This window comes from Arachis hypogaea, chromosome 3 (genome assembly GCF_003086295.3).
Source record: "Arachis hypogaea cultivar Tifrunner chromosome 3, arahy.Tifrunner.gnm2.J5K5, whole genome shotgun sequence".
Lineage (NCBI taxonomy): Eukaryota > Viridiplantae > Streptophyta > Magnoliopsida > Fabales > Fabaceae > Arachis > Arachis hypogaea.
In genome coordinates this window covers 106944663-106959675 of record NC_092038.1, presented here as the reverse complement: position 1 = coordinate 106959675, position 15013 = coordinate 106944663, and the positions used below count along the sequence as shown (strand labels likewise).

The 15013-nt window shown below is 33.7% G+C and overlaps 1 protein-coding gene across 2 annotated transcripts; it reads left to right on the top strand.

Moving 5' to 3' along the window:
- The first annotated feature begins 12384 nt into the window (after positions 1–12384).
- LOC112790851 (heavy metal-associated isoprenylated plant protein 39) lies at positions 12385–14199 on the top strand. 2 transcript variants are annotated; one of them, XM_025833446.3, is made up of 3 exons: positions 12385–13088; positions 13471–13569; positions 13707–14199. In XM_025833446.3, the coding sequence occupies exons 2-3, from the start codon at positions 13485–13487 to the stop codon at positions 14039–14041; spliced, it is 420 nt and encodes a 139-aa protein (XP_025689231.1). In that variant the 5' UTR covers positions 12385–13088; positions 13471–13484; the 3' UTR covers positions 14042–14199. The 2 variants fall into 2 exon arrangements, with proteins under 2 accessions (XP_025689231.1, XP_025689232.1); XM_025833447.3 differs by having other exon boundaries at positions 12388–13088; positions 13494–13569.
- The last annotated feature ends 814 nt before the right edge of the window (positions 14200–15013 follow it).

Below are 15013 nucleotides of genomic sequence, written 5' to 3'. Positions count from 1 at the left end.
CTCCTCCCTCCACTCTGCCACTCTCTGTCTGCATCATCAAAAATGGAGCATCTGACTTAGGTTGGTTCTTGATTTTTTTGTCTGATTTTTCACTACTTCTATTTGTTTTTATATTCTGTTCTTGAGTTAATTCTGGTTTGTTCCTAAGTATTTCAGTTCTTGATTTTTGTTATGATTTTTAATTTGTTTATGATTCTTGGTTGGCATATTTTCTGCAGTTCTCTAGTATTCTCTTGGTTGAACTTCTTGGTTTTGATTTGAATGTTTGGTTCTTATTTCTTATTTTTTGCAGTTCTGGAACTCGAAGTACTATTTTATAAATTAAGAGAGTAATTCCAGTGTAAACTGGATTCAGGCTATTTCGTGAAATTTCAACCTACTTTTTGAGCACTGAAACTTTAACTTTGGTTTTGGGTTGGTAGCTTGTTATGTTGTCCAAAGAACTAGGCTTGTGACAATTTAGCTCTCAAGTATGTCTTTGTCTTGTGGGTATTAGTTCATAAAGCTTTCTAATGTCCCTTTTCCAGTGTTTTCTTCTTTACTTTCTTCCAATTTTGCTACTGCTTAAGGAAATTGGATTTTGGTCAAATGTCCACTTTTATCTATATGTAGTAGTGTACATTGTTTGTTGTTCATGGTTACTTTGGTTAATTTTCTTTTAGCTAATTTGTTTTCTTTTTTTGGGGCCAGCTTTACGCGTATCAATATAATATGGGGCTTCTCTTGATTGAGAAAAAAGAGTGGAGCTCTAAGTATAATGAGCTGAATCAAGATTTGGCAGAAGTGAAAGATGCTCTTGAAAGAGAAAAATCTGCTCATTTAATTGCCATCTTTGAGGCAAAGAAGCGGGAAGAGCATCTGAGGAAGGCCTTGGGTGTTGAGAAAGAATGTGTGCTTAATGTAAGTTTTTTTAATTATTATATAAATACTGGTATTAGTGTTAATTCTTCTTTTTCAAAATAAAGAAAAGCATGATTCTTATATTAAAGCTTATTTGTGGAAACCATGATTATTCCTTTCTTATTTAATAATTAGCAATTAACAATTACTACTTGCAAATATGTAAACATTTTTGCATAAACAGCTAGAGAAGGTTGTGCGAGAAATGCGCTGAGAGCACGCAAATATTAAATTTTCTGCAAAGTCAAAGTTGGCGGAAGCAAATGCATTTGTTGCTAGCATTGAAGAGAAATCTTTAGAAGTGGAAGGAAATTTGCGCTCTGCTAATGCCAAACTTGCAGAAATAAGCAGAAAGAGTTAAGAGATTGACAGAAAATCACACGATCTTGAGTCTCAAGAAGCTTTGCTTCAAAGGGATCGCTAATCTCTGATTGCAGAGTACTCATGATAACTCTAAACTATTTGTTCTTAAAAGGTTTTTCTATTTTCTTATTGTAATATGTAGCTGTACTTCTTGTTTATAATGCATTATGATATGATTTGCAACAGGCAAGAAGTACATGAGAGTACTTTATCAAAGCAGAGAGAGGACTTGCGAGAATGGGAAAAGAAATTGCAGGAGGGGGAAGAGAGGCTAGCCAAAGGTCAATAGATTTAAAAATATGTCATCCTCCTTTGGTATTTTAGTTCTCTAGCCGTAATTCCCCATTGTGCTCAATAGATTTAAATGTGAATGTCATCCTCCTTTGGTATTTCTCGCTTTCCTATACATTGGTAGGTAGCATCTTGTATCCATGAAATTGTTGAATGCTTTACACATATATCAAGCAAAACAGTTACATGTAATGTCTCAATTCAGAGAATGTAATTGGGTTAACCTTGCTGAGTGTCATTTTCCATCTGTAGCAAAGATCAGAACAAAGCTGAACCAAATTGCAGTTAAATTTCTTTGTTTTGCTTACAAAAAGGAGAAATGTATGGTTTGGTTTGTGATTTTGAGTATAAAGCCAGGCCATATAAATGCAGCAATTAAGCAGATTCGGTTTTAGTTTATTTAACCAAATATTTGGTGACACTAAATTCAGTTTCTTTATTTATTTTGACTTGCAGTATTAACTATTTAAGCTTTTTTCTCTTTTTTTTATTTAATTAAGAACTTGTCGAGTTTATTTAATTCTAGTTTTGATTATAATTTGTGTGGTGAGGGAGAAAGACAAAGGTGAGTTCAGTTGTAGACTTGTACGGTTTACCCTATGAAAAGTACTGAAAAGACGAAACGAGAGAATTAACGAGTGTACTATAGCTTTACAACGATGAAGGATGGATATGTATATGGATGGATCCTTTCAAGTTTCAATAATTAAGATAGAAAGGAAATTGAAATGTTTGTAGGTATGGGAATGTGTTCAAGACGAGCATATTGGGAAGCAGTGTGATAGCGTTGACGGAGGTGGAGGTGAACAAGGTGGTTCTGATGAACCAAGGGAACATGTTCATCCCTGCTGAGATCTAAGAAGCTGGGTTTAGGTATATACTTGATACTTTTGCTAAATGATTTTGATTGTATTGGCCTTTGATAAAATTCATGTACAGGAACTGCTTATATTCATGGCATGCATGCATCTGAAAATTTTGTTGTCATCATGGATGCTGATCTGTCGTACCATGTAAGTTTTGATGTTAACATGTAAATGACATATTGTAGTTATTATTTGTGATTAAATTTGGAACAAATAATGAAAAATAAGAAAAGAATTAGATGAACTTCATTTTTAGTTTAGAGAATTATTAGTAGCAGAATCGTGTTAACCTCTTCTTATTTATTTTTTTTCCTTGTCTAATATGTTAGTTCTTCTGCAGCCAAAATATTTGCCAAAATTCATTAGGTAAGGGAAACTTTTAATAAGTCGTTTCTCACTTTCTCGTTAACTGCCTATGCCATCTTTAATTAAATAGTTAATTTTATTCCTGTTTGTTTCGCCCTTCTTTTTTATTATGGTGTTTCATATGGGGTAATGCCGCAGAATGATCATAATTCATTGAAGTTTGAGTCTTTGTTGTTTCTCGCAATTTCTTTATTTTGATGATGGTAATGTAACCTTGCTATATTTGTATTATTGTGTTTTCTTGTTTTCCGTACATGTATCAATTAGAAGTATTTGAAGTTGCAAAGAAGAGGAATACAATAGCAGTGTTGGATACAGGTGCTGGTAAGACCTTAATAGCTGTGTTGCTTATGAAGAACATTGGTCAAGCTATCAGGTCCAGTATGTGCTTTGTTTTGAGGCAATTAGTGAACTATTGGTGCTAGTTCCAACGGTAGTTGTGCCTTTTATTTGGTCACCTTGTGAAATTTTTCTTAACCTACAAAATTAGATAGGTATTGGTCTTCAGTAGCTATCCATGAGATTTACAACGATGTTGAACACATAAACAACTTATAAAAGAAAATTTTCTAATAGCATTAAATTTTCTGGACCTTGGAATTCTTCTCAGGATTAGCTCTATTATTTTCTATTAATCTTACTCTTTTTTGTGAGTTATATTATTTGCTTACCACTAGGCATAAACATTGCCGGCAGTTCAATACAGCAAAGTAAAGCATTTAATGATTAGTTAAAACTATGGTGCTACAAAATTTCACATTTAATCTACATATGAAACTTCTCTCATGATGGCAACTTGAGGTTTAGGTTAGGTTCTGCAGTCATTCTCTCGTTTTTCATTAATTTGTAAGTTATCAATATATCTAGATGCGGTTCATGATTTCTTGTATAGTAAAAAAAACTTTATTAGAGTTTTGAATAGAGTAGTAACTCCTAAATAACAAGAGAATAATATAATTTTACATTGTAGGTGAGTTTGAATGGTTCTGGAGCTGTGGCTTCATCAGTTCCCAGTTCATCAGCTTTCTTCAGAAGCAGCTTGAAGAAGGTTATATCAAGAATCCCCAGCACTAGCAAGGTTTCCTCCGGAAGCTTCAAGATTGTGGATATCGATGAGGACAAGCAGACAGATAAGGACAGATGGAAAGGGTTGGCCTATGATATCTTAGATGACCAGCAAGACATCACAAGAGGGAAGGGTATTTTGTAGTTTTTAATGTGAATTTTGTAGCTTTTAAAGGTAGAAGATAATGTAATAGTTGTTGGAATTATAATGCATGTATTACAAATTCATGGGTAGTTGTTATCATTTCAATTTTTTGTTAGAGCTTGTCATGTGATCAACCACTATATTTGGTGTACAAGTTTATGAAGGTTTTATATTGTTAATAATAATTAAAATTGTTATGAAGGTTTTATATTATTTAAATTTTATATTATCTATGAATTTTATTAGGTTTTATTAGGAAGATTAAAAAAATTGAACTTGAACAAATTTATAGCCACGTTTTAAAAGTGAGCTATCTCGTACAACCACCACTTTTCGCCATGCTTTAAAGCGTAGCCATATCTATAGCTATTGGCACGCTTTTGAAGCGTAGCCATATCTGTAGCTATTGGCATGCTTTAAAAGCGTAGCCATATCTGTAGTTATTGGCACGCTTTAAAAGCGTAGCCATATCTCGTGACTTTACTACACTTTAAAAGCGTAGCCGTATCTCTAGCTATTGGCACCCTTTAAAAGCGTAGCCATATCTAGTTACTGGCACGCTTTAAAAGCGTAGCCATATCCTCTTGCATATGGCTACGCTTAAAAGCGTGGCCATAGATAAAAGCGTGGGGACAAAAAAAGCATGGCCATAGGTCACCAAAAGCGTGCCGATAGAGCAACCGGCACGCTAGCAGTTGTGACCCTTTCAAAAGCGTGCCGGTTGCTTAAAAAGCTTGGCAAAAAGTTATCGCTATGCTTTTTCCCACTTTTCGCCACGCTTTAAAAGCGTAGCAAAATCCTGATTTTCTTGTAGTGATTATTTCACCTAAAAATGTTAAGCTCCCTAATTAGAAACATAACAAAAATGACTTAATACAATAATATATAATTCAGTGGATGGTAATTTTATTTTTCATATGAAAATACAATTTTTCCTTCGAACCAGCAGGAATATTCCACTCGGAGGAATAGGTGTGGAAATCAGAGCAAGCCATGAAATTCGCACCCATGCCCAGACGTGCAACAACACCAGTGGGCCATCCATCTCCTTCGTATCATAACGCGAGACCCGACACAAGGACTTATATAGATATGCCACACATGTCGATCCCCAACTGTAAGGCCTGATTTCCAAAAGTAGCTCAACAGGGGCAAGTACTTGCAGTTCACCATCGACGTCGACTTGTTAGGAAATAAAGTGATCAAACATAGCGTTGCATAGACTCTGGAGTGTCCAATGCCTTTGCATCACAAATTTTTCTGATCCATGACAACTTGAACGCACTAGATATGTGATCATTTTTGTCTGACGGTATCCCAAAGTTGGCCATACATTCGTCGATCAAGTAGGAAAAATTACTGTCTGTTCTTCCACTTATAACATGGTCGTCAGTCGGGAGACCATAGATGTATGCCACATTTTTCATTGTGATTGTTCATTCACCCACTAGAAGATAAAACGTATGTTTCTTGGGGCATCGTCTATCTATTATTAATGCCGTCACTAGGAATTATTTATATTTTACCCTTTCTATTTAAGATAAATGATAGAAATCGATTTTTTCATAATACATCAGTCACCAAGTGACTATATTGTTCTGGTGGAACCAATTTTCTCGATTTTAAAACTCTCATTACCTGAATGAAGATAAAAAAATTACTAACATACAAAAAAAATTACAAAAACTATATTCATAATTAAAAATACTTGATATACATATGTTTTTAAATAACTTATATAATATTCTTTAATAATATATATACCGTAAATTATATATAGTTCATTAGCATTAATATTAATTTTATACATACATACATACATACATATATATATATATATATATATTTCAGCCACCAAGTTACATATATTCATATAAGGGGATATAACGTTATAAGGCTATAAGTGGCTTGAAGAGGGGTCTGAATGGAAGTAAGAAGAATGATCTGCTCAACAAAAAATCTATCGTAGTGAGATCTAAATGAATGATGTTGAGATGGAGGGTGCCAGCCACAAAATGGTGCCCCAAAGGCAATGAGAATCTTAGCATAGAATTGTCGGGTTTGGGGAAATTCCTAACAATTCTTAGCCTTAAAGGGATGTGTAGATCCCACTCCCCTGAAATTGGTTTCTTTTGTGAAATCCAAAACCAATCTCGATAAGCAGAAAGGAAGTTGAGGTCATGCAGATTTAATGAATGGTTTCTACGTGACCCAACAGGTACGGCTGGGGGCATGGCATTGGCGTGGAAGGAGGGCATAAGGGTAGAAGTGCTTAATTTGGGGGAATTTTATATTGTAACAAACATTATAGATTCAGTTTCAGCAGAGGTCTAAGGACTCATTGGAACGCATTTTAGTTACTCGTACCATACTTGAGTAAGACAATTTGAAATGATGAGCCAAATACTTCAACAGTTCCAAGGAAGGGTCTTGATTTTGGGTGATTTCAATATAATTACTAGGCAGCACGAAAAGAAGGGAGGAAGTCATAAATTAGCCGTATCTATCTCTGAGTTCAATGAGTTTATAGATGAAAATAATCTCATTGATCTTGGGATGATAGATCCTTTTTTCACATGGTCATACCGTAGAAGAGGGCAAGAGCTTATTCAAGATAGACTAAATAGAATGATGGCACCAGTTAAATGGTTCTCCCCATACCCTTCCGCTATGGTTACTAGACTACAAGAAACAATTTCAGATCATGCTCTACTATTTCTTAATACCTATCCTCCCCTTGAAAGATCCAAAAGGAGATTCAAGTTTCAAAATATATGGTGTAGGGTTGAAGAAATGAGAAAGATGATTATTGATGTTTGGAATCGTCAAATAGAAAGAACACCAATGTTTATTCTAGCACAAAAGCTAAAAATCTACAGACATTCACTTGTTTAGTGGTAGCAGGTTTCCAACTCTAACTAGAGGACATCAATTAAAGATATTCAAGATAGACTAGAATTCCTCAGAAACTCTGAAACCCATGGTGGTTAACAGGTATCTGCATTAGAAAAGGAACTTGAAGCTACTCTTTTGAATGAAGAAAGCTATTGGAGGGATAAATCTAACATCAAACAGCTTCAACTGGGGGATTGGAACACTGATTTTTTTCACCAATATGCTCGAGTCAGAAATAGTAATAACAAGATTTGGAAACTTATAGACAGCAACGGCAATATCACTGCGTCGAGAAGTGAAATTGCAATGGTGGCTGAAGATTACTACAAGACACTTTTTATGGCTTCTCACACAGCAAATCTTACTGAGGCATTTGATAATTTTGAAGAGGAAATTATTGATATAATTTGCAATGCTAACAGCTGCAATGAATAGGAAATTAGTGAAACCAATAGGAGTTGATGAGGTTAAAAGAACAGCATTTAGCGTGCATCCACAGAGCGCTCCTGGAGACGATGGTTTTATAGCTAAGTTCTTTCACTACTATTGGATATTGTGGGGAGAGATATGTTCTTGGCAATCAAAAGTTTCTTTTGGGGAGGAAGAATGCTAAAGTTATTTAATCATACATAGATATGCTTGATCCCGAAAGTTTCAAATGCTATGGATATGACTCAGGTGAGATCAATAAGTCTTTCTTCTATGGTTTACAAAATAATCTCGAAAGTACTAGTTCATCGCTTGCAAGGCAATATGAATTTTCTAGTGAGTCCTAACAAGAGTGCCTTCCTAAATGTTCTAGTGGCCCATGAGTGTATGCACTATCTCAAGACAAAGAAAAGAGGTAATGAGCTAGAGATGGTTTTAAAGCTTGATATGAGAAAAGTCTATGATAGGGTTGAATGGCCGTTTCTATAGTTTATCATGGAAAGATTAAGATTTGATGCGAGGTGGATTGGGTGGATTAAGGAGTTTGTAACTACTGGTTCTTACTCTATTGTTGTGAAGGTTAACATTTTGGTTTTTTCAAACCAAATATAGGTATCCAATAAAGAGACCATCTATCACCATACATATTTCTTTTTTGTGTAGAAAGCTTCTCCTTCTTGCTACACAAAGCAGAGCAAAATAGCTACATCCAATGTATTCAACTCAATAACGATGTCCTAGAGTAAATCATTTATTGTTTGCTGATGATTCGATTCTTTTAAGCAAAGTCTCCCTTCCTAAATGTGATAATATCCTAGAACTATTAAGAAGGTATGAGAAATTTAGTGGGCAGATAGTAAACCTTGGTAAGTTGGTTGTATTTTTTAGCAAGAATATCCCATATACATGAATTTAGATAATAGAACATATGAAGATTATCCATGTGGATGCTCAAAACAAATATCTAGGATTGGTTTCTATTATTCACAAGTTCAAGAAAGTCACCTTTAGTGAAATTAAAGATAAAGTCTGCAAGCAAGCGTGTGGAGGGTTGGAATAGAAAGCTCCTATCAACAGGGAGAAGACATGTCCTAATCAAAGTAGTGGGTGAAACTATCCCCATCTATACGCTTTCCTATTTCAAGCTACCGGACTCTCTAATTCAAGATATACACAACATCCTAACCAAGTTTTGGTGGGGTCAGCAAGGGTTAGAGAGAAAGATGGACTAGGAGAGCTAGGAGAAGATGTTAAGACTAAGAAAGGAGGGGGTTTAGGATTTAAAAATCTCAAAGCCCAGAATATGGTTCTTCTGGGTAAACAATGTTAGAGATTACTCATACAACCAAACTCTCTACTATTTAAGATGTTTAAAGATAAATACTCCAAATACTATAATATTATGTGTGTTGAGACGGGTACTTAATCTTCATAGGGTTGGCATAGTATTTTGGAAGGCTACAAAGTCATTGAGAAAGGAATCTTCTAGAAAGTCAGCTCTGGTAATAGCATCCCTACTCTCTTGGGTGCTTCTAATCCTACCCAAATAGTCACTTAGGTCAGAGAACTACTTAGCAATAATAAAGAAAAGAATCAACAGTTGATAAAATCAATTTTTTTAGATAAGATAAGCCAACAGATTCTGTCAATCAGAATAAAAGAAGATGAAAATAAACTCCAAAAGATCTTCCACAGGTAACAAAACTACGATGTATCAATAGGGTATTGGGTAGCTTACCAGTTTTTATACCCTCCTATAGAGCTCTACCCAAACCTCCATGTTCGTCGCGACTTCTGACCTGGGCTCTGGAAATTGAAGCTCCCCTCCCCCCAAAATTCTTATCTTCCTCTGGCGAGCTGCTCATGAAAGCCTCCCTGTGATGGCCAACTTGAACTGAAGAATCCCAAATCAGTCATCAACCTGCCTAAGATGCAATAATAGTTTAGAAACAATCATCTACTACTTATTTGCTTGTTCCAAAGTGTAGGAAGTTTGGCAAAGTACAATTTCGTGTACTACCATGGATGAAGATGAAGAGAAGTTCTACCTTTGATGGTTAGTGAAAGAAGCTCAGTTTCAACATGTAGGTATGATCAGGGAGGTGCAAGAATTGGGTGTCATTTGTTGGAGCATATGGAAGGATATGTGTGAGTTCATCTTTGAGAAGAAGAGTCATTCTCCCCAAGAAGTAGTGGACTAAGCAAAAAATTACTTCAAAATCTCCATTCCACTACTTCCTACCATCAAGTTCAGTTTCAATTCTAAGGACTTAATTTCTTTTTTGTTCTCTCTGTAGCTCGTTTAGTGAATAATGGTATTCTACTAATTTCTTTACTTTTATTTTATATGAAAACATGTATTTATTTCTTTTCACAATAAAAAAATATAACTTTACCTTCTAAAAGAATAAGTTACATATATTCATATTTATATACATAGCAAATTTTAATTTAACATAGCATAAATATATGTTATTAACATAAATATATAAAGAATTATTCTCCACATACAAGCGTTTTTCCCATACGTACAAGACTTTACAAGTCATTTATATTCACGCGCTTCGTACGTTCTTCTTCTTCTTCTTCTTCTTCTTCTTCTTCTTCTTCTTCTTCTTCTTCTTCTTCTTCTTCTTCTTCTTCTTCATTATTGTCGTCATCAACACCACCTCTTCCTCCTTCTTTTTTCATTGGAATTTTCTTCTCCTCCTTTCTTTTTCTCTTTCTCCTCCATCATCAATTATCTCGTTATTGAAGATAATGAATAATTCAGGTTCAGATTATCAATTGAACCAGAACGAAATTGATTATTGTTTTGAATCCAATCAAGTGGCTGAGGTGTAGTTCGATTCCAAAGATAAAAATATAGAATTAGAGGAAGCATTTTTCTGTATTTGCAGCAAATTTGGGTGTAACATGAAGATATTTGGGTGTAACACGAAGATATTTGGGTGTATTTTTATTTTTATAAGTTCTGCATAATTCAAAATTCTTCCTCTTCCTCCTTCTCATCTTCTGCTGCTTTTTTTCTTATTCATCTTTTCCTTTTTGTTTTACCTTCTTACGTTTCTTCTTGTTTTACTCTCTTAACAAGAATAAAATTAAAAAATTAAACAAAGAAGAAGAAGAAACACATCATGCTGCAAAATTACTTGGAAGATGATGAACTTACATTCATTTAACTAAAAGAAAGAAAGAAATAAGAAGAAAAGAAGAAAAAATGCAGCATTAGAGAAAATATTTTTCTGTATTTGTAGCAAATTTGTGTGTAACACAAAGCTATTTGGGTATAACACAAAGATATTTGGGTGTATTTTAAGAATTTTGGGTGTATTTTTATCCTGATAAGTTCTGCATAATTCAAAATTTTTTATCTTCCTTCTCCTCATCTTCTGCTGCTTCTTCTTTTTTTTTTTTTCATCATCATCGTTTATCTTCTTCTTCTTTTTTTCTTATTCATCTTTTCCTTTTTGTTTTACCTTCTCAAGTTTTTTCTTGTTTTACTCTTTTAACAAGAGTAAAAACAAAAAATCAAACAAAGAAGAAGAAGAAACACATAATGTTGCAAAATTACTTGAAAGAGGATGAACTTACATTCATTTAACTAACAGAAAGAAAAAAATAAGGAAAAAAGAAGAAAAAATGCAGCATTAGAGGAAACATTTTTCTGTATTTGCAACAAATTTATGTGTAATACGAAGATATTTTAATGTATTTTTATTCTGATAAATTCTAGTTAATTCAAAATTCTTCTTTTTCCTCCTTCAAATCTTCTGTTGCTTTTTCTTCTTCATCTTCTTATTTCATATTCTTAAAATTCTTCTTATGAGAAAAAAATCAAACAAAGAAAAAATACATAATGTTACAAAATCAATAGAAAGAGAACGAGGGAAAAAATGTAGCAACAACAATAGTAGTAAAAAAAGCTACGATGAAGATGAAACACGTGAAGAAAAAGGATGAGAAACGCAAAGAAAAAAAAGAAGAAGAAGGAAGAGAAGGAGGAGAAACACAAAGCGCGCTGTAAAAACCATTGAGTAGCAAAATAACTTGTAAACCAAAATGACTTGTATATATAGCACTTTTTATATATAAAATAGTTTAATATTAGTAAATATAATAATTTTCATATTCGATAATACTTCAATATATTAACATATAGTTAGTATTCAAAATTTGTTATATTAATACTAATTTCTTATTTTTAATGATAATAATAACATATAATATTTAAATCATTACACATAATAATATTAATATACACAATAATATTAATAATATAAAAAAATTAAAAAAATACTAGTAACATACTACCAAAAAAACCAAAAATATTTGAATTATATTAGCTACTAATTTTAGGATATACGTACTTTAAAAATTATCCTACCTTATATGTTTTCATACTTAATTATTCGTATATAGTCTATCATTGTTAACATATAAAAATAGTAAAAAAAAATCAATGTAATATAAGAAATACATGTATATAAATAATTTAACAACATAATAAATAATTTACGTATCGAGAATTATTTAAATGTGCATTAATATCTTCTTCTTGTAGAGTTAAATTTTGTACTATTTTTTGTTAAAATTACACTTCAAATAAATACTAATAACTTCACGCACCTTTAGTATTATTAAAAGTAAAAGATATATTACGATTCTTATTATGTCACTCTTTTATCTACAATTAAAATTCTCAACACTAACACAAAATTCACTATTCACACTACACAATACTCGGCCATAGACAGAAAGAAGAAGCTACTCAGATTTATGCACGTACACTGCGAAAAAGAAGAAGATCACATATTCACATTTATATAAGGCTTGGAAGGTGGGGGACTATTTCACGCTACATGCATGGTGGACGCGTGTCTCTCTTCCCTGGCTTCTCGCACTAGTTTCTCGTCCATTGCGACAAGTTTTGCTCTACCACCTGTGCATACAACACCTGCTAGCACCACTCATCTCCTGCACATCGCTAAAACCAAACCAATATAAAAATAATTTCTGTCAATTCACAAGTCATTTAATTTTCCAATTTCTCCAATCATTCTTTAACCAGCTATCTAATTTTTTAATTTGTCCTTTGATTTATCTGATAAAGACTTCTTTTTTTTTCCCCTTAATCCACAACCAATTATATTTTTCAGTTTAAAAAAATTTCACATAAGCATGCACCTCATTAGTCTTCTATTTATTATAGATTATAGATAAATAGAAGATTATAAATTCCAGCCAGGTGTTGTTCTTATAAAGTTCATGGCTGTCGTAGCCACTGTATGAGATATATATAATTAGGTTTTTTTTGTTGGTTGAATTATCACTTTATAATTACATGAAGAGGCATGTATCGAGCTTATCCTTTATTATTGTTTCGGAAGGCTATGTAGTATATGATTTTGAACGTGTGTATTCGGCCTTCGCTGCAAGGACTAGTGGATATATATCACCCAAGCCCGACCCCTTACGTCGGTGGTTGAATTGTTCCTGGTCAACTGTCATATACTCTCTCTAGAACAAGCAATTAACTACTATTACTGTTATTATTATTATTATAATAAGATGTTTGTATTACATGCTTTGGATTTATATTTGTACTAAACATTGTTGTTAGCATTAGCAAGTTCATCCCTCTCGCGTACCTTACTCTGTCCATCAATAATCAAGCAAAAGATGCATTGCATTTGCGTCTAATCCCTCTGCTCCTTCCTTCCCTTTCTCTCTCAAAATATAATTTTGGGACCCAAGTGAAAATGAAGGTGAGATTCCCTTCGTTGGGTGACATAACAAGTCAATTACTATGTGAGAGTTCATCATGTTCTGTTTTCGATATAGACATTATTTTTCGTTTTGATGAACTTATTTCTCTTTCTGATTCGTTTCATCAAAACAAGGACCAAAGAATGAGTTTGATATCGCTCTCCACTCTGTTATTCACAGTATCTTTATTTGATTGGTTCCTGTCTCTCTCTTCCTTCTTTGTTTCAATAAGTTAATTTATAAACCTGGTAATTAAGTTACAAGCTAGTTACCCATTTGTTCTTTCACTAGCTCGTCCTTGGCTTATTCAACAAGAAAGTAAAACAATTCACCAAAAGAAAGAAAGGTAAAGCTTACATACCGTGTCTGAATTAGTTTTAGTTATTGTGTCCCCTATGTTGCAGAAAATGGTACTGAAATTGGATTTGCACGATGATAAAGCCAAGCAGAAGGCAATGAAAATGGTTTCTAGCCTTTCAGGTACTGGATATCTGTAACCTACGTTTCGCTCATTTATTAACACAATTCTTTTAATCCATAATTTTGACAAATTATAGCGTTATTAGATATTTGATCATCTCAAAACTAACTAGAATAATTTGTATGAACTTGTGCAGGCATTGACTTAATCGCCATGGATATGAAAGAGAGGAAGCTAACTGTAGTGGGTGACATAGACCCCGTTCAAGTGGTGAGCAAGCTCAGAAAAGCTTGGCACACAGAAATCTTAACTGTGGGGCCAGCAAAAGAGCCTGAGAAGAAGAAAGAGGAGGGTAAAAAAGATGATGACAACAATAATAAGAAGAAAGAAGATGACAAGAATAAGAAGAAAGATCTAAACGAACAAACTGCTGAGTTTGTCAAGCACTATAGAGGATATAACCCTTATATGACCACAAACTATTATGTTCCTTTTGCTGAAGAAAACCCAAATGCTTGTGCTATATGTTAGACAAACTGGATTTTAGTGTTGAATTTTGATGTATAACACCATAGATAAACCAAGGTTTGGAGTGCTTTTGTGTAAATTTATGACGCATAAATTATAGCCACTAAAAGTTAGATAATAGAAAAGGTGTGCACTCTTCTAGGACATTGATATTTTTATGATTTTATCCAGTGTTATTTGCACAACTGAAAATCGTTTTCCAATCAATAGCCTTTTTTTAGAGTCATCATGATGTGTATGTAGATTTTACTTGGAATAACCGTACAAGGGATGAATGTGTGCCTAATAACCATAATCATGCAAATTGGGAATGCGATGATATCATTGTGAATCAGTAAATATGCTAGAAATTTCATATTCGAAAGACACGATGTTGCTTAGGTTGCTTGCACTTAGAAGCATGAACCTTTAAATTAAGGAAAATTATGGTAAGGTTGCCTCAACCACCGAGATTAGCATCCAATATTAAAAGATACATGATGACTTTGTTGTAGTTAGTAAGTGCTGCATCACTTTGATTTTGATTTTTCTTTTTTGGGATTGTTGCATCACTTTGATTTTCTACAGTAGGCACGTGGCTTGGACCCATTCTAAGGATGGATCACCAACCTAATATAAAAGAATCAATGATATAAAGGTCATTCTATGGTACAGATGATTCTATGGTACAGATGGAAATTGATACAGATTTGTAGATTTTTTCTGAGTGAACATGAGATTGACATGTGGCTATGTTGATCCAGGGCTTCTCTCCCCTTTGATGGTTGGGGCTGGCTGAATCATTAGCCATTCTTTTTTTTATTGGGTCTCTGTTGGTGGGCTGTTTGACTTGGGTTTTGACAAACAAAAAAATTGGGTATCTAATCATGCAGCCTTTTTGTAGGTTCCTTTGTCAATAGGAGGAGAAACACTGAATAACAAGTACTGATGCATCCATGGAGGCCGAACCAGTAAGGATTATGGTATCCCCAGAAA

Excerpts from the sequence above, each read along its gene's own strand:
- LOC112790851 (XM_025833446.3), top strand. The coding sequence starts at position 13,485 with ATGTTGCAGAAAATGGTACTGAAATTGGATTTGCACGATGATAAAGCC. Across the intron at positions 13,570-13,706 it reads AATGGTTTCTAGCCTTTCAG|GCATTGACTTAATCGCCATG; the intron begins GTACTGGATATC and ends GAACTTGTGCAG.